This window comes from Hemiscyllium ocellatum, chromosome 24 (assembly GCF_020745735.1).
Source record: "Hemiscyllium ocellatum isolate sHemOce1 chromosome 24, sHemOce1.pat.X.cur, whole genome shotgun sequence".
Lineage (NCBI taxonomy): Eukaryota > Metazoa > Chordata > Chondrichthyes > Orectolobiformes > Hemiscylliidae > Hemiscyllium > Hemiscyllium ocellatum.
In genome coordinates this window covers 44,723,964-44,742,180 of record NC_083424.1, presented here as the reverse complement: position 1 = coordinate 44,742,180, position 18,217 = coordinate 44,723,964, and the positions used below count along the sequence as shown (strand labels likewise).

The window sequence follows — 18,217 nt, the reverse complement described above, 5'->3', positions numbered from 1 at the left end:
TTCTTGCTGTTTTGCAGTTTATTTTCATTACTTAATTCACACCTATATCTTCATCTTGATACTTCAATTGCTCTTGCTCCATTTCTTTCAGTGAACAACTCAAGATTGACCTTTGAATGGATTCCCTCTCCCCTGAAAACAAAAGTGAAAAGACACAAAAAGCATCTGTTTGGATGGGTCAAAAAATTGAGGTTTTGTATAAGACCCTAAGGCTTCAATGAAATCTGCTGAAATCATCACCACATGATAATTGTGGTACTTTAGCAGACAAAGCAGTCAATATACTCGTGACTTTTTTTCCCCCATAAAAGCACAGTCAACATTGTGGCTGATTTAACCAAATAGTTTTTGTCAGGCTTGATTACTGTCTCACCCACAATCTGATTCTCATTACTGGTGCTTCAATAATTTCTCTGATAGGTCTTTTAGCTTTATCTATGGAGGGATATCTGGTGGTGATCCTTTAAACAAGGCATTTAAAAAGGAAACAATTGTTTTGAAAATGGATAGTGGAAATGGGAAGCCACAGTACTAACTCAAAGTAAAAATTTCTCACCTTTGGTTTTACAGTCTTTCAGGAGGAGGAGCAATTGCTTGCGGTTATACTGGATGAGGAACTTCTGGCAGGTTCGGATCGTACCTCAAAAGACCAGAATTCATTATTAGTGCAGTCTTAAGGACAACTTAAGGATTTAAAGGCAAAAGTTTAAAAAGGAAGAGCTTTTTAGGGTATTAGACTCAAAACAGGTGTAACAAGTCAATAGTCAATTCTGCATCAGAAGTTTCATCATTCCTACCTCCCACATGTAGTGTGCTGAAGAAACAGGGATACTTCTGGTTCTTGCTCTCCAGAAAAGTGATAAACTGCAGGGCGGACCATAACAGTCGGTAGAAATCTTTCCGACATCTCAATAAGACTATCCCTGTGTAGGCATTTAGGTACTTGACTGGGAGAGAATAGAAAACAAAAAAATCAGTAACACGTGAACTGTCCATGGTATTTTTTAATACCATGGCTTGTTGGGGTCCAAAGCAGAATGTGCATTAATTACTCAATCCTAGAAGAAAAAGTTTGGGCTGGCACAATTATGATTGGCTTCTGTTTTCAACAAAGGTCACCCATAATCTCCATTTTAGTTCCACAGCTTTTCTCACTTAGAATAATGCAGAGGAGGCCCCTTGTAAATGTTGAATCAGTGTTCCACAGTAGTCCAACAAAAGTGTGTATTCAATTCTCTTTTGAAGTTTCTCTTCAATCTGCTTTATCACTTAAAAATGTTTTGAAAGCAAAATCACCCTCCCGTCTCCTGGTAGTATCCTTATCAAAATTCTAAATGTTGACTTCTTTGATCACGGACTCTCTTGGGATGAAAACCATTTCTCTTTTTCTCAAAAAAAACAAACATTCTTAAGCTGCTTTGTTAAGGAGGACAAATGGCTTTTGACAAGTTAATCACTGAAGGATATTTGTTGAATTGTGTGCTGTGCTGTAAGCAAAGTAGATGAAATTAGTTATTCCAAAAATCACATGCAAAGAATGATAGTTGCTAAAAATTTGTTCTCCCAGTTGTTACAGCAATTTTTAGTGCATTCATTCCTTGCTTCATCTCAAGTACATCACTGCTTAACCCTTCTGAATTTTTGGGAAGCAAAGGAATAGGAGAGGACTATCTTTTCAGGAAAGGCTTCAAAACTAATGAACTCATACATTTATTACAGATACTGGATGTATAGGGCTATTTTATAAGAATATAGTTTGAATGTAACATGTTTCAGAATTATATAGGACAGGAGTTATTGGTAAGCAGAGAACAAAAGTATAAAATCTCATTCTGCCAATTATATATAATCACTGGTCAGTTATTTTGAACATCAAGGAGTGCTCATTGCTGGGTAAGAATTAGAGCACAATATGCTCAACTATTGCAAACAAAAGACTGAATTCAACTGCAAGTCAAACTCTAGTTTTACATAAAGACTTCAGATGCCTTTAAGACCAGCCAAACAGCAGCTCCATTTCTAATTTTATAGCTAATGAATGGAAGTGGCTAAAGGAAATGGAAAAGTGCACAAAAATCAAAGTGTTCTATGGGTGTTGCATCACAAATGATTTTTGGGAGGCACAAGCAGATGAACTTGAACCTGGGTCTTCTAGCCTAGAAGTAGGCACATTGTGTCAAGAGCTTCTCGAATATTCATCCTTCCCTAAATAAAAGGTGACCAGGACTACACAAGGGTTTCTAGCTGTGTTCTGAGTGCTCGATCTTCCGTACCTTTGTAGTTCTAATGGTAAACAATGTTCTATAGTTTTCTCAATTACATGTTGTACTAGCACATCACTAATGTATTGGTTGGGGGGGGGCGGAGTGGAAGAAGAGAAAAAAAAAGGTGTCAATGGTAGGTTGCTTAGCAAAATCCGTGTTAGATAACTGGTAATGTACTAACATGGATTAACTTTTCCCTCAGACTGCTCAGGAATAGATGTCATTTCTCCATTGGAAGATTGCTACAAGGATTAGTATTTGAGCCCAAACTATTCACACTATAATCAAGGGATTGAGTTAGTAATTAAATGTAATATTTACAAATATGCAGATATTCTTAACTTAGCTATGTATGTGTTTGGAGGAAGATTTGGACAGTATTAGTAAGTGGGCAAAAGCATCTGGAATATAAAACTTATGAAGTTGTCCACTCTTATAGGACGAAGTTTTGTTTTTCTGGGAGTGTCAGGATTGGAAAGTAGTTGTGCAAAAGGACCCGGGTTCCTTGTTAACATGTGGGTGCAGCAAGCTATTAGGAAGGTTAATGTAATGTTAGCCTTTATTGAAAGATGATGAGAATTCAGGAATAGTGACATGTTGCCTCAGTTGTATAGTAGTTTCATCTGGAGTACTATGCAGATTTGATCTCAAGATATTGTCACATACCCTCTATGGCAATAAAGATTCACTAGACTGGTTCCTGGATAGTGGGACTTTCATAAGAAATTACATGCCCAGTCTGCCCTTCTCCAGCATTTTGAGAAACTAGAATCTCACCGAAACCTACAAAAGTCTTAAGGGATAGATATAGTAGATGCATGGAACAGGGTTCTACCATTTGTGAAGTGTACAATCACTGGGCCATTTTAAAAATAAGGGGAAATAACATTTCAGACAAATGAGAAATTCTTGTATGGGAGCTTTACAAATCTTTAGAACTTTCTACTTGTCAGCTGTGGAAGCATAATATTTAGAGGTTGGTAGATTTGATTGAACAAGTGTTATGGGGTTAGTGTGTAAGACAGTGAAGTGTTTCTAAGCCTTGCTCGTTAAGTGGTTGAGCAAGGCTTGATGGGCTGAATAACCTATTCCCTTTCCTGTGTTCCTAATACCAATAAGAGTTCCTAATATAGTCTTTCTGGTCAGCTCCTCTGTGTGTGTGTGTGTGTGTGTGTGTGTATAATATTACACACAATGTTAGTGAAAATGTTCAGCTATCCTGAAAGCTTCTATGAACTCATCTAGGCAACCTCTTCCCACTTGACTTTACCAGCCAACACATGGATTAAAATCCCCCTTTACTATTGTCAAACCTTTCTAACGCTTCCACCTTACTGTGTAGTTCCTGTTAAGGAGCCTGTACTCCATTCCTCCAGGTAACAACGTTTTTACATCCTCCTCCTAATACCCCGCTTTCCTAGCCTCCTGTCCTTAAATGCCTTACACTGTTGATTCAGGTCCCAATCCATGTCATTCCTGCAGCCATGTCTAAAATAGCTACCGCATTGTCCTTATTTCTATTCATTTTTTCCAAATACTATGTTTACTCAAACAATTTTTTAAGTTGTCTTTTCTGTTGGTTTGATTTGTCTGTCCCATCTGTCTATTTATTTTCTGCATTAAGACCTTTCTCTTTTGCCTTAACTTCTGTTTGCTTTCTTAAATTTGATCTCTCTTCACCACTATTGTGCTTAAAACTTTCCTCCTCTTCCCTAGTTATAGACAATTGGCAAGAATACCAGTCTAGCATCTTTAAAAATTCAGTTATTCAGTAGATGCAACAAATGAATTCGAAATGGTGTGATTTCTTGCAGGCATCAAGTGGTACGAGGAAGAACACTGACCACTTATTTCCATCAATTGACACTGGTTGCACATCTGCAACAATACAAGAGTGCAAGATAGAGATTCAGATTTTTCCCCAACATGTTGTATTCAGTCCCTTTGATTGTCACCCTTCCGTTACAAACCTGCCAGAGATAATGAGCAACAGCCATATCCAAAGTCACCATGTACTTGAATGATTGCATCCTTGACTCTTTTATAGATATTCTTCTCCTCGATACATTGCCGAAACTGTGGATTCTCGAACACTATCTCACATAACAGGTACCTGTATATGGAGAAATATCACAGTTACTTGGATATCTGAAATGCTCTCTGCACTTTCACTCAACTTTATGTACAACTGACTTGTCCACTAAATCGTCCTCTAATCATTTTAAAATTATGCACCCTTCTTGATGGCCAGAGACCTTTTCTCAGGGTGGAAATGGATATCCATCATATCTGTGCTTATCATTTTATACAACTATTGAGTCACCTCTCATCCTCCTTTTCTCCAGTAAGAAAAACCCTAGCTCTTTCAATCTTTCTCGATAAGACATATCTTGCAGTCCAAGCAGCATCCTGGTAAATTTCTCCACCGTTTAAGTTTCCACATCCATTTGCTGAGGTGGCCGGAACTCTCTGGTCAAACCAGGGCTTTGACCTGCAGCATAACCTTGCGATTCTTAAACTCAATCCCCCATTAATGAAAGCCAATATAACATACACCACAAAAGTTATCAACTTGGGTGGCAATTTTGTGGGATCCATGGATGCATACTCCAAGATCCCTCTTTTCATTCTGCCAAGAATCCTGCTTTTAACCCTGTAATCTGCATTCAAGTTAAGTCTTACAAAAGAGTCACTTCACCCTTCCAGGTTGAACTCTATTTGCTACTTCTCAGCAGCCCAGCTCTGCATCCTGTAATGTGCCATTGCAATCTACAACAGCCCTCAAATCCAATTGTGGCGTCATCAAACATACTAACCCATTCTTTCATTTCCTTATCCAAGTCATTCGTTTAAAAAAAAAATCACAGAACTGATTTCCAGAACAGATCCCTGCAGAACACCACTGTCACCAAGCTCCAGGCTGAATGCTTTCCATCTACTACCACCCTCTGTCTTCTATCAGCCAGCCAGTTCTGCATCCTGACAACCAAATTCCCTGGTGTCCTGTAGCCTACTATGGGAGAACCTTATCATATGCCTTGCTAAACTCCATGTACACCACATCCACTGCTCTACCTTCAATGCATTTTGGCATATCCTCAAAGAATTCAATAAGGCTTATGAGGCATGCCCGGCCCTTAAAGCCTCTCTCTCAAACAAGCTATGCTTTTCCAAATAATACATCCTGTTTCTCAATCCTCTCCAATAATTTGCCCACTACTCCCATAAGACTGACAGATCTTTAATTCGGTTATCCCTATTCCCTTTCTTGAACAAAGGGAGTAATATTTGTCACCCTTCAATTATCTGGTATTACTCCAGTGGACAGGATGCAAACATCATTGCCAAAGCTGCAGCAACCTCTTCCCTCACTTCCTGGAGTAACCTCATATCCTGTCTGGCCCAGCGGACTTATCCATGCCATATTTTCCTCCTTAACATCAACCTGTTAAAGCATATCACCCCGTTTACACTGTCCTCACAAACTGACAAGGTTTTTTTCAGTAGTGAATACTGAAGTGAACTATTTATTAAGGACCTCCTCTGACTCCAGGCACAAGTTCCCTCCGCTATTCTGACCAGCCCTACACTCAGTCTGGTCCTCCTCTTGTTCCTCAAAATGTAGAACACTTTGGGGTTTTCCTTAATTCTACCTGCCAAGACATTTTCATGCCCCCTTCTAAGTCCATTCTTCAGTTTCTTCCTGGCTACCTGGTAACCTTCTAGAGCCCTGTCTGATCATTGCCTCCTCAACGTTAGCTTCCTTCCTCCTCCTGACTAGATGTTCCATATCTCTTGTCATCCAAGGTTCCTTCACCCTTCCATCCCTCCTTTGCTTCAGTGGTTCAAACCGATCCAGTACTCGCAACTAGTGCTTCCTACACAACCTGCACGTTTCTGAAATATCTTGTGTTCACTGTATCCAGTGTGGCCTACTCTGTATTTGAGAAAGCAAATGCAGACTGAGTGACCGCTTTGCAGAACACCTCGTATGAGTACAAGCAATACCCTGACCTTCCTGTAGCTGGTCATTTTAACAGCATCCTGCTTGCAAACCCACTTGTCTATCCTTGCCATGCTGCAGTGTTTAAGCAAATTACAGCACAAACTGGAGGAACATCTCATCTTCAGACTAGGCACTTTACAGCCTTCTGGACTTAATATTGAGTTCAGCACCTTTAAACTGTGAGCCAATTTTAGCTTGTTACCATGTTCTTTCCCCTCCCCCCATCTTACTGTCCTTTCAAGTCTGGCAACACCATTGTTCTACCATTCTCATATTCCGATTACTTAATCTGAACCCTACACTCGCCACTCTTGTCTTTTCTTCCCCCACCCCAAAAAAAACAACTATAATATAAATACTATCCCCTCCACATTTCATTTCAGTTCTGAAGTCATTTAGACTCAATGTCTCTGGATGCCATGTGACCTGGTGATTTCCAAAATTTGTTGTTTTTACCTTGCCTGCAAGTTTTACTTGCAAAGATGACCTTTCACCCTTCACAGCATGATCTTCTCCAGCCTGATGGAGGCACTTTAGCAACAAACACTAGAGGAAATCATGGCAGTTACTTTTAAAGCAGAACATAGAGTAAGATGTACAGCACAGAAACAGACCCTTTGGTCCAACTTGTCCATGCTGACCAGATATCCTGAATTAATCTAGTTCTATTTGCCAGCAGTTGGCCCATATCCTTCCAAACCCTTCCTATTCATATACCCATACTGATGGATTTTAAAGTATGGTAATTGTACTAACTTCCATTGCTTTCTCTGGCACCTCATCCATTCACCACTCTATATGAAAATGTTGCTGAGATCCCTTCTATCTTTCTCCTCACCCTAAACCTATTCCTTCTAGTTCTGGACTACCCCCCCGTGCTAACACACACTCCAGGAAAAAGACCTTGTCTATTTATGCCCCTCGTGATTTTAAACCTCTAAAGGTCACCCCTCAGCCTCCGCCATTCCAGCCTGTTCAGCCTCTCCCTGTAGCTCTCATCCTCCAATCCTGGCAATATCCTTGTAAATCTTTTCTGAACCTTTCAAGTTTCACAACATTCTTCTTAGCAGAGGAAGACCAGAATTGCATGCAATATTACAAAACTGGCCGAACCAGCATCTTGTACTCAAATGCTCTGTGCAATAAAGAAAAACATACCAAACGCCACCTTCACTATCCTATCAGCTTGTGACTCCACTTTCAAGGAGCTATGAACCGCACTCCAAGAACATTCTTGATAGGTTGAATAGCCTGCACCCACTATTTGTGGATTTGTTGTGCAATTGTTATAATAATTTAACCCTTACAGACTATGTCATTCATGCAAGTTTATGCTGCTCTCCATTTTACAACAGTATCTAGAACTGTTTATAGATACAACTTGAGTCATAGTCATACAGCATAGAAACAGACTCTTCAGTCCAACCAATCAATGCTGCCCATAATCCCACCTGCCTGTGTTTGGCCCATATCCCTCCAAACAATTCTTACTCATGCAAGTATCTTTTAAACTGTACCCACATTCACCACATCCTCAAACGTTCATTCTATGCCTGACCCTCTATGTAAAAAAAAATTGCCCCCATTCTCTTTTTAATTTTTTTCTCGTGACTTAAAAATATGCCCCCAGTCTTGAAATTTCCCCACCCTAGGGAAAAGACACCTGCCATTCACCTTATGTATCCCCTACGATTTTATGAGCCTCTATACGGTCACCCCTCAGCCCCTTATGCTTTAGCAAGTAGTTCCAGCCTACCCCTGTAACTCAAACCAGATTTAATCTCTGGACTCAAGTGGTTGACTGATAAAAGGCAGAGTGGTTATAGATTAAAAGTATTCTGCCTGGAGTTCAGTAGTGGCCAGCAGGACTGTTCTTGGGCCTCTGCTCTTTGTAGTTTTTATGAATGACTTGGATGAGGAGGTTGAGGGGTGTGTTAGTAAATTTGCCAATGACAAAGGTTGGCGGTACCGTTGATAGTATCGAGGGTTATTCCAAGCTGCAGTGTGACATAGACAGAATGTAGAGCTGGGCTGACAAATGGCGAATGGAGTTCAACTAGGATAAATGTGAAGTGATGCAGTTTGGAATGTCAAACTTGAATGCTGAATATAGGATTAAAGACATTATTCTTGGTAGTATGGTGGAATAGTGGGATCTTGGCGTTCAAGTGCATTGATCCCTCAAAGTTGTCACCCAAGTGGATAGGGTTGCCAAGAAAGCATATACTGTTTTGTTTTCATTACAGGGAGATCCACTTTAAGAGCCATAAGAGTTTGCTGCAGCTTAACAAAACCTTGGTGAGACCACACTTGGAATATTGTGTCCAGTTCTGGTTGCCCTGTTACAGCAAAGATACAGAGTCTTTAGAGAGGATGCAAAGAAGGTTTACCAGATGTTGCCTGGACTGGAGGGCTTGTCTTACGAAGAGAGGTTGACTAAGCTTGAACTTTTCTCTCTGGAGAGAAGGAGGACGAGAGGAGAGCTGATTGAGGTGTACAATGTAATGAGAGGCATAGATAGACTGTTCCCCAGGGCTGGATTGACTGCTACAAGGGGTCATAGTTTCAAGGTGTTAGGAGGAAGATATAGAGGAGACGTCAGTGGTGGGTTATTTGCAGTGTTGTGAAAGCATGAAATGTGTTACCAGCGGTGGTGGTGGAAACAATCATAAGAGACATTTAAGCAGCTGCTGGACATACACATGGACAGCAGTGCATTGAGGGGTGCATAGGTTCGGTTATTCCATTTTAGATTAGGATTAATCCTTGGCACAACAGCGTGGGCCAAAGGACCTGTTCTGTGATGTACTTTTCTTTGTTCTATGTTCTACTCCCAGCTATATCCTGGTAAGTCTTTTCTGAACCCTCTAGTCTCAGAACTGGAGACAGTACTCCAGAAGAGGCAGGGGCTTTCTGATACCCCTGGGATCTGGATACATTCAGGAAGCTGTTGGACATGTGAAATCGACACATACGCCGATTCACAGGAGTGTCTGCAGTGTTTCCACTTATTTCCTTTAAACCTTCAATTATTTTAGATTTTCAGGAACTATAAACAATGCAAAGGGCATAAAATACAAACAACAAAATGTTAATCAGACATTCATGGGGCTTCGAGTAATACATTATCAAACATCCTGGAGGTCTAAAATTGTTGGCGCTTAGACTTCTGACATGCTGGTTCTGATAAGAGGCCACGGATCCTAAATATCAACTTGCTATTTGACCCCTTGATTACTTCGATTTCTGATTACTTTGATTACTATAAAGGCCCTTTGGCCCAAGTCCACACCGACCCTCCGAAGAGCAACCCTGTTCTTATCTTCCCCACCCCAACCCCCAGATTTTGACTCATCAAGAGAGAGTTCAGTACAACCATACATTTTGTCACTGGAGTCCCAAAACTCTACCCTCACTATCTGTGCTCTCATCTGTCACAGCAGAAATTTAGGAGTCCTACTAACGATCACCATCGGGAATGACGGAAAAAAAGTACTGCAAATAAAATGAAATTTCTCTCGCTTGAACCTAACAGCAAAATAATCACGTTGAATGTCCTCCTGTCACCTATTGTGTCTGTTGGAAGGCCGTTATACCTCTAGTAATAAAATAAAGCTGAACAGCAAGTCACAGTCTGGCTTCAGAGAGCTGGCGAACTGTCTACGTCCCCGTAAAATCACTCCCTCCAAGTCTCAGAGCGGAGCTGATCCCAATTACCTGGATTTGAAGCGAACCATAATGACTGCCTTCCCCGGGCACGGCACAGCGGTCCCACTTGCTACTGCGGAAATGTAACCATCTCACTGATTGACAACACAACCAGCCAATCACCACAGAGAAAACCGCAGCCGTCGGCACGGCTTCACCAATGGGCACAAAATGGAGGCGGGGTTGTCACTGCACTTCCGGGTATGGTCGGGACCAGTGCCTCCAGATCCAATATGAAGCAGCATTGAGTGTCGTGACGCTAAGGATTATGTTGTAATTTGGTGATGCCGGTGTTGGACTGGGGTGTACAAAGTTAAAAGTCACACAACACCAGGTTATAGTCAACAGGTTTAATTGGAAGCACACTAGCTTTCGGAGCGACACTCCTTCATCAGGTGGGAGTGGAGGACTCAATCCTAACACAGAATTTATAGCAAAAATTTACGGTGTAATGTAACTGAAATTATACATTGAAAAATTGATTGTCTGTTAAGCCTTTCATCTGTTAGAATACAGTGATAGTTTCACTTCTTTCATGTGTAAATCACAAAACCTTTTTTTAAAAGTTGCATTCTCGGGTTAGCTGTTAACAGTGGTGATAGCTAGACAATATGTTGAAGGTGTTGGCCCCCTGTGTTCTCTGTCTAATCTAAAAAGTGAGATATTTAGGATTATCAGATTGTCTAGCTATCACCATTGTTAACAGCTAACCCGAGAATGCAACTTTTAAAATAAAGGGTTTTATGATTTACACATGAAAGAAGTGAAACTATCACTGTATTCTAACAGATGAAAGGCTTATTAGACAATCAGTTTTTCAATGTATAATTTCAGTTCCATCACACTGTAAATTTTTGCTATAAATTCTGTGTTATGATCGAGCCCTCCACAATCACCTGATGAAGGAGCGTCGCTCCGCAAGCTAGTGTGCTTCCAAATTAAACCTGTTGGACTATAACCTGGTGTTGTGTGATTTTTGATTATGTTATAGTTCTGGAGTAGTTGGGTCCTTGCCCAGAGATGGGGACACAGCTACTGTGCCACGGGAGACTTTTTATAATGCTTTAGGATAGATATTCTCTAATCAATCTGTTCAAACAGTGGCATTCAACCTGGGGCTTAGGATCCACAACATTTTTGTGTGTACAACTGTTGAGCAGCTATTTTCGTTCCACATTTAATAGTGAACAGCTTTGTTGAGGTATTTATCCAATGCAATGCTTGGTGCAGAGCTGTCCCAGTGTCCAGACTAACATTTCTTTACCAGTTTCGACAGAGAGCTGTTTGGTACATTGGTCAAAATTGCTGCCTTCTTTCTGACAACATAGATGTGCAGCAGTCTGGTGCTGGACCTTTGAAATGTTTGAACACCACGATATAGAGAAATTTATAAATCTAGGAATTTATTTGCTGGAAAACTGGATGTCTGTTTCTTGTACAGGTGAAACTGCAAGGTTGAAAGTAAATTTACCATAAAGAGTCAATCTTGATCCCTGAGAATACTGAACAAGTAAAACAATTGTACCACAAGGTGTCACCAAAATGTATTTTCACTTTTTAAAGGGGACTGAAAAACTGGCAGGATGTTTTTTGTGCTTAATAGATGCTGCTCAAATGGTATTGGAACTGATTGTACAAGAAGAAAATAATTCTGCAGTAGAAATGAGTCAAAGCTCTTCTGTCTGTTTCTAAAGATGGACAGTTTCTGTAGATGATCTGGGGGTGAATTCCCAAATAATTTAGCTATTAATAAATCTCTCAGGTAAGAAAGATGAAATCTTGAGCTGCAAGCACCAGTTTAATTTGAGATGCAATCTTAGTAAAGGAATTGGTAGTGGGTGTGATGAATGGATGCCCAAATGATTAATAATTGGCTCTTAAATTGTCAGTTGAGCTTGTTGGTGAGTGTGCATGTCACTTCAGTAGCAAAAATATAAGAAAACGGAGTAAGAGTCAATCAGGCAGCAAACCTGGTCTCTCAGTCAATGTGAATGTGGATGACTTTAGGCTTTAACTCCACTTTTGTCCACTCCCCATTTCCTTCAATTCACTGAGACATCAACATATTTCTTTACCTCAACCTTAAGTATAGAAATGATGTGGAGGTGCTGGTGTTCAACTGGGTGGACAAGTTAGAAATCATGCAACATCAGGTTACAGTCCAACAGGTTTATTTTGAAGTATTGCTTTCAGAGTGCTGCTCCTTCATGAGGTAACAAGTGGAGCAGGATCGTAAGACACAGCAAAAGATCAAACTGTCATGCAATTAAGATGATCTATTGAACAAAGACTCAACAGCAATCTAGGTTTGTTCAATATATCATTTTAATTGCATGGTACTGTGATCCTTTGCTATAAATCCTGTGTCCTATGATCCTGCCCCACTCGTATCCTGCTGAAGGAGCAGTGCTCTGAAAGCTAGTGCTTCCAAATACAGTAAACCTTTTGGACGAGAACCTGGTGTTATGTGATTTTTAACTTTATAGAAATGATGATGCACCATATTTCTCTGGGTTAGAGAACCCACAGATTCACTCTTTGAGTGAAGAATTTTCTTGTCATCTCAGTTCTAATATTGGCCCCTTATCCTGAGTTTGTGCCCCCTTAATCTAGATTACTCAGCCAGGGGAAACAATGTCTCAGTGAGGCCCTCCTGTGGCACAGTCCTATCATGAGACCCAGGTTCAAGTCCTATCTGCTCCAGAGGTGTACAGTAACATGTCTGAACAGGTTGATTGAGAAAACTAGGTTAAATAAATTTCATTTAAAAAAAGTTAACAACGTACTGAGTCAGACCCCTTAGTAATCCTGAATATTACAATGAGCCTCAGAGATTATAAACACTATTTACTCAGCACCTCATCCCAGTGACTGCAGCATTGCCTCAAATGCAAGTATATCCTTCCTTAAATAAGGAGGCTAAAATAATATGTGATATTCTGGACATGGTTTTACCAAAGTTCTGTACAACTGGAGCAAGACATCTTTATTTTTAAGCTTCAAACCTTTTATGATTATCATAAAGCTCAACATGCCATTTCTTGTCTTAATTGTTTGCTGTATCAGCATTTTAACTGCGTGTTCAGTGAATGAGTACACCCAAGTTTCTCTGAACATCAATATATACAAGTTGCATTTCTTTATGGCCTCTTGATGGCTTGCATTCCCAGTTAGCTTTATGCTATCAGCATGGGTGGCACGGTGGCTCAGTGGTTAGTACTGCTGCCTCACAGCACCAGACACCCAGGTTCGATTCTAGCCTCGCGTGACTGTCTATGTGGAGTTTGCACATTCTCCCTGTATCTGCATGGGTTTCCTCCTGGAGCTCTGGTTTCCTCCCACAGTCCAAGGATGTGCAGGTCAGGTGAATTGGCCATGCTAAATTGCCTATAGTGTTCAGGGATGTATAGGTTAGGTGTATTAGTCAGGGGTAAATGTAGAGTGATAGTGTAGGGGAACAGGTCTGGGTAGGTTACTCTTTGGAGGGTCAGTGTGGGCCAAAGGGCCTGTTTCCACACTGTAAGGATTCTGTGAATAGAGAGTAGTGTAGCTAAGTTATTAATAGAATTGGACCAAACTCCTTTTCTTAACAGCAACTAGCTGAGTAGAAGTAAACTCATTGCAGAGGATTTCAAATACTACTTGAAGACATTGATGTTCACTTACTATTGAGGGTTTAAGAGGACTCTTGGAACATATCATCAGACTTTCCAGGATGCTTTTATCAAATCTTCAATGTGCTGTTAATATTTGGAAATTCCTTTAAGAATTCACTAAAAGCAGGGGAATGTCTGAGCAACAGAGACCATAATATAATGATAGAGAAAGACAGAGGTATAATGAAAACCAGGTTAATGGATTGGAGAAAAACTGATTTTGAGGGGCTGAGATTGGAACTTGAGAAAATAAAAAGGACAGCTCTGTTGGCAAATGTTGCAGAACGGCACTAGGAAACACTAACAAAGGTGTTCAACAGAGTCAAACTGTGAAATTATATTTAACTGAAAGGAAGGAACAAACTAAACACAACTGTGACGCGGTGGATGAATGATGACATAAGGGAATGGCTGAAAGTAATGAAAAAGGCATGTACTAAGGATAGAGACAGGGCTCTTTTGTAGTGTGAAGATAGTGTTCCTTCCCCTGAGCCAAGCAAACTGGGGTCAAGTCCCACCTGTTCCAGAGGTGTATAAAATCATCTCTGAATAGGGTGATTAGGAAAATGGGTGAAGTGTATAGACAGCAGAGGGGTGCCTGATGAAACAGAAATGCGATTTGGAAAGAAGTAAAAACAAAATTAGGAAGGCAGACATGAACAATTAAATTATCAAGGAGCATAAAACAAAACAGGAAAAACATTTACAAATTATTTTAAAAAGCTATGATGGGAGCAGGGCATTAGAAGATAGACAGGATAGCATCATGGATTGAGAAATGGCAGAAATTTACAATTATTTTCCCTTTACTGAGGAGTTGCTAAAACCCAGGTAAAATTCACTTTAGAGTCATAGAATCCCCACAGTGCAGATGGAGGCTATTCAGCCCATCAAGTCTGCATAGACTCTCCCATCCAGACCCAAACCCCTGGTATTTACCAGAAAAATTGCATAGGTATACATGATATTGAACGATGAGAAAGGTGTCCCTTAAAACAAAGTGTATTGAATAAACTAAACAAATTCCCAGGATGAAGGGCCCCAGCCAAGATGGAGCTGAGCCACAGAATGAGCAGATCTTGGGCAGGGTTAGTTAGTTTGGTTGCAGATGGGAAATCCCAAATTGTCATGCTCCTGGATGAGAAGGGATCAACTGGATCCCCTTCTTTATTCGCCTCCCATCCTCGGTTGGTCACAACATGGGTAATTTAAAGGAAGATTCCCCTCCGTCGGCTACCATTCCCCCAGACCAAATGAACTTGTTTCAAAAGGAGCCAATTTAACCAGGCTTCCTCAGGTTAAGAGTGAGTTTATTAATTACAAGAAGAAATAATTGTATAACATATGCACCCACAAATTTGAATAAGAGGTGAGTCCAAACAAAGATAAATGTTAAAAAAAAAGGATATTAGGGTCAATCTCAGCGTTGTTCGTGAAGAACAGATAGTATCTTCAGCCTTTGCAGTGGATGTTACAGGTAGCATTGACATTGATAGTTGGATGGTCATTTTCAGAACTTTTAGCTTTGCAGGTTGATTTAATTATTTTATCCTGCTACCTTTTGAAAGTGGTTTGCTGGCAACACTCAGAGTGTCTTCTCTCTTTCTCTGAAGCTGTTGGTCGCTTCTCCAAGCCAGTTGACTTTCTTGCAAACATTTCGTCTCCCTCCTGGGTGACATCTTCAGTAGCCTCCAGCGGTGCCATTGTGATCTGTCTTGTCTGTTATGGCGACAGTGGTTCTACTTCTGGTTTTGTACTGCAGTGGTCTGTAGGTTGGTCTATTTCAATGCGTTTGTTTATGGAACCAGTGGGTGAATATCAGGCCTCCAGGAATTCCCGAGGTGGTCTTTGTTTAGCCTGTCCCAATGTCGTAATGTGAGCCGAGGTGAATTGGTGTCCTTCATTATCAGTGTGTATTAATGTGGGGGAGGACTGGTTGCGTCATTTTGTTGTAGGCTGAAGCTTGTGTATTTTGGTGGAGAGTTTCCTGCCTACTTGTTCTGTATAATGTTCCTCGTAGTTGTTGTAAGGTATTTTATATGTCACATTCGTCCTGCTTGTTGCGGGCTTTTGTAGTAGCTGATGAAGTGTGGCTGTTGATTTGTGTGCTGTCATTATTCCCAGAGGATGTAGGAGTCTCATTGTTAGTTCTGAGATGTTTCTAATGTAGGATAGAGTGGTCAGTGTGTTGGGGGGGACACAATGTCTTCTTGGTGTTGTTTGTATGCCAGGCATCGGTGAATGAAGCTGACAGGGTACCCATTGTTGGCAAAGTCTTTGTATAGGTATTCCTGCTTTTTTTTTCACAGAGTTCTGAGGTGTTGCAGTGTGTTATGGCTTGTTTAAACAGGGTTTTGACAAAGCTCTGTTTGGGGATGTGGAGTGGTTACTGTTGTAATTGAGGATCTGGTCTGTATGTGTATCCTTTCTGTACACTCTGCTAAGGAATTCACCGCTGTTTGTTCGGTTGTTCAACCACTACATCTTTGAATGGGAATTGGTTGTTGTTCTCCTCTCTGGTGAACTTGATCCCAGTGAATATACTATTGGTGTGGTGGTGTGTATTTTCTAACTTGGACTCTTTGATGATAACAAAGGTATTGTCCACGTATCTAATCCATTGTCTGGGCTGGATTTGGGAAGTGCTTTCTAGTCTTTGCATTACTGCTTCAGCAGTGAGGTGAAAGTGAGGACTGCAGATGCTGGAGATCAGAGTCGAGAGTGTGGTGCTGGAAAAGCACAGCAGGAGGAGCAGGAAAATTGACATTCCTTCATCAGGAATGGTCCAGCAATGAGCCCAGAGATGATGAGCCCATAGGTGCCCCATTGGTCTGTTGATGTACCTGGTCATTAAAGACAAAGTGTGTGGTCAGGCATAGGTCCAGTAGACTATCTTTGCTGATAGTCAGTCAGTCTGTGTTGTTGATTTGTCTCTCTCGGCGGAGCAGGTAATGGCTGTCTGGTGGTGTTTTTTTTTAAGTTGCGGTATAGACCAGTTATTGTTTTTTTAACAACTAAAATTTAAAGTTTTTTTAAGCGCCTAGCGGACCCGGAAGCTGGTGTCGAGCTAGTTTAGCTGGGAAGGTTTTTTTCTTATAAAATCGCGCAGGCGAGGAACCCGAGGCACTACAGGGGTAGAGCCTCCCGCCTGCCCTCCTCCTCTAACCTAATAATAAGACCCGTTGTGGTAAGCAGGTAAGTAGGTAAGTGCTGCATTTTGCTTGTTTGTTTCTTTAGATCTAGTTTTTAAAATTTACCTTTGAGGGATGGCAGCGAAGGCAGTGCAATGTTCCTCTTGCAACATGTATGAGGTGAGGGAAGCCATTAGCATCCCTGCTGATTACACTTGCAAGAAGTGCACCCATCTCCAGCTCCTCCAAGACCGTGTTAGGGAACTGGAGCTGGAGTTGGATGATCTGCGGATCATTCGGGAGGCAGAGGTGGTCATAGATCAGAGCTTTAGGGAAGTAGTTACTCCGAAGGTTATAGAGAGATGGGTGACAGTGAGAGGAGTGGGAGGAAGCAGCCAGTGCAGGGACCCCCTGCGGTCATTCCCCTCAAGAACAAGTATACCATTTTGGATACTTGTGGGGGGGATGACTTACCAGGGGTAAGCAACGAGGTTCAGGCCTCTGGCACGGAGCCTGTCCCCATTGCTCAGAAGGGAAGGGTGGAGAAAGGTAGAGCGATAGTTATTGGGGACTCAATAGTGAGGGGCACAGATAGGCGGTTTTGCGGGGGCGACAGAGACTCACGATTGGTATGTTGCCTCCCAGGTGCAAGAGTACGTGATGTCTCTGATCGTGTTTTCCGGGTCCTTAAGGGGGAGGGGGAGCAGCCTCAGATCGTGGTCCACGTTGGCACCAACGACATAGGTAGGAAGAGGGGTGAGGATGTTAGGCAGGCTTTCAGGGAGCTAGGTTGGAAGCTCAGAGTTAGAACAAACAGAGTTGTTGTCTCTGGTTTGTTACCCGTGCCACGTGATAGAGAGTCGAGGAATAGGGAGAGAGAACAGTTAAATGCGTGGCCACAGGGATGGTGCAGGAGGGAGGGATTCCGGTTTCTGGACAACTGGGGTTCTTTCTGGGGAAGGTGGGACCTCTATAAACAGGATGGTCTACACCTGAACCTGAGGGTCACCAGTATCCTTGGGGGGAGGTTTGCTAGTGCTCTTTGGGAGGGTTTAAACTAACTCTGCAGGGGCATGGGAACCTGGACTGTAGCTTTAGGGTACAGGACCTGGAGTGTAGGGAGGTTAGGAACATGGCATCGATCTCGAAGGAGGGTGCCTGTAAACAGGAAGGTGGCTTGAAGTGTGTATACTTCAATGCCAGAAGTATAAGAAATAAGGTAGGTGAACTTGCAGCGTGGGTTGGTACCTGGGACTTCGATGTTGTGGCCATTACAGAGACGTGGGTAGAACAGGGACAGGAATGGCTTTTGCAGGTTCCAGGGTTTAAATGTTTTAGTAGGGTCAGAGATGGGGGTAAAAGAGGGGGAGGTGTGGCATTGCTTGTCAAGGATAGTATTACAGCGGTGGAAAGGACGATGGAGGAAGACTTGCCATCTGAGGTAGTTTGGGC

General features: G+C 41.6%; 1 protein-coding gene across 1 annotated transcript; it reads right to left on the bottom strand.

Annotated features, from left to right (window-relative positions):
* pop5 (POP5 homolog, ribonuclease P/MRP subunit) lies at positions 1-10,063 on the bottom strand. Its single transcript, XM_060843739.1, has 5 exons — positions 9,988-10,063; positions 4,235-4,377; positions 798-947; positions 557-640; positions 1-132 (listed from the first exon to the last, which is right to left on the bottom strand). The coding sequence occupies exons 1-5, from the start codon at positions 10,005-10,007 to the stop codon at positions 32-34; spliced, it is 498 nt and encodes a 165-aa protein (XP_060699722.1). The 5' UTR covers positions 10,008-10,063; the 3' UTR covers positions 1-31.
* Positions 10,064-18,217: the final 8,154 nt, after the last annotated feature.

Bases quoted from the DNA above. Each gene is read 5' to 3' on its own strand.
- pop5 (XM_060843739.1), bottom strand. From the start codon at position 10,007: ATGGTTCGCTTCAAATCCAG. The intron at 4,378-9,987 runs GTAATTGGGATC...CTCCATATACAG, and splicing joins ATGGTTCGCTTCAAATCCAG to GTACCTGTTATGTGAGATAG. The intron at 948-4,234 runs GTTTGTAACGGA...ATTCTCTCCCAG, and splicing joins TTGCTCATTATCTCTGGCAG to TCAAGTACCTAAATGCCTAC.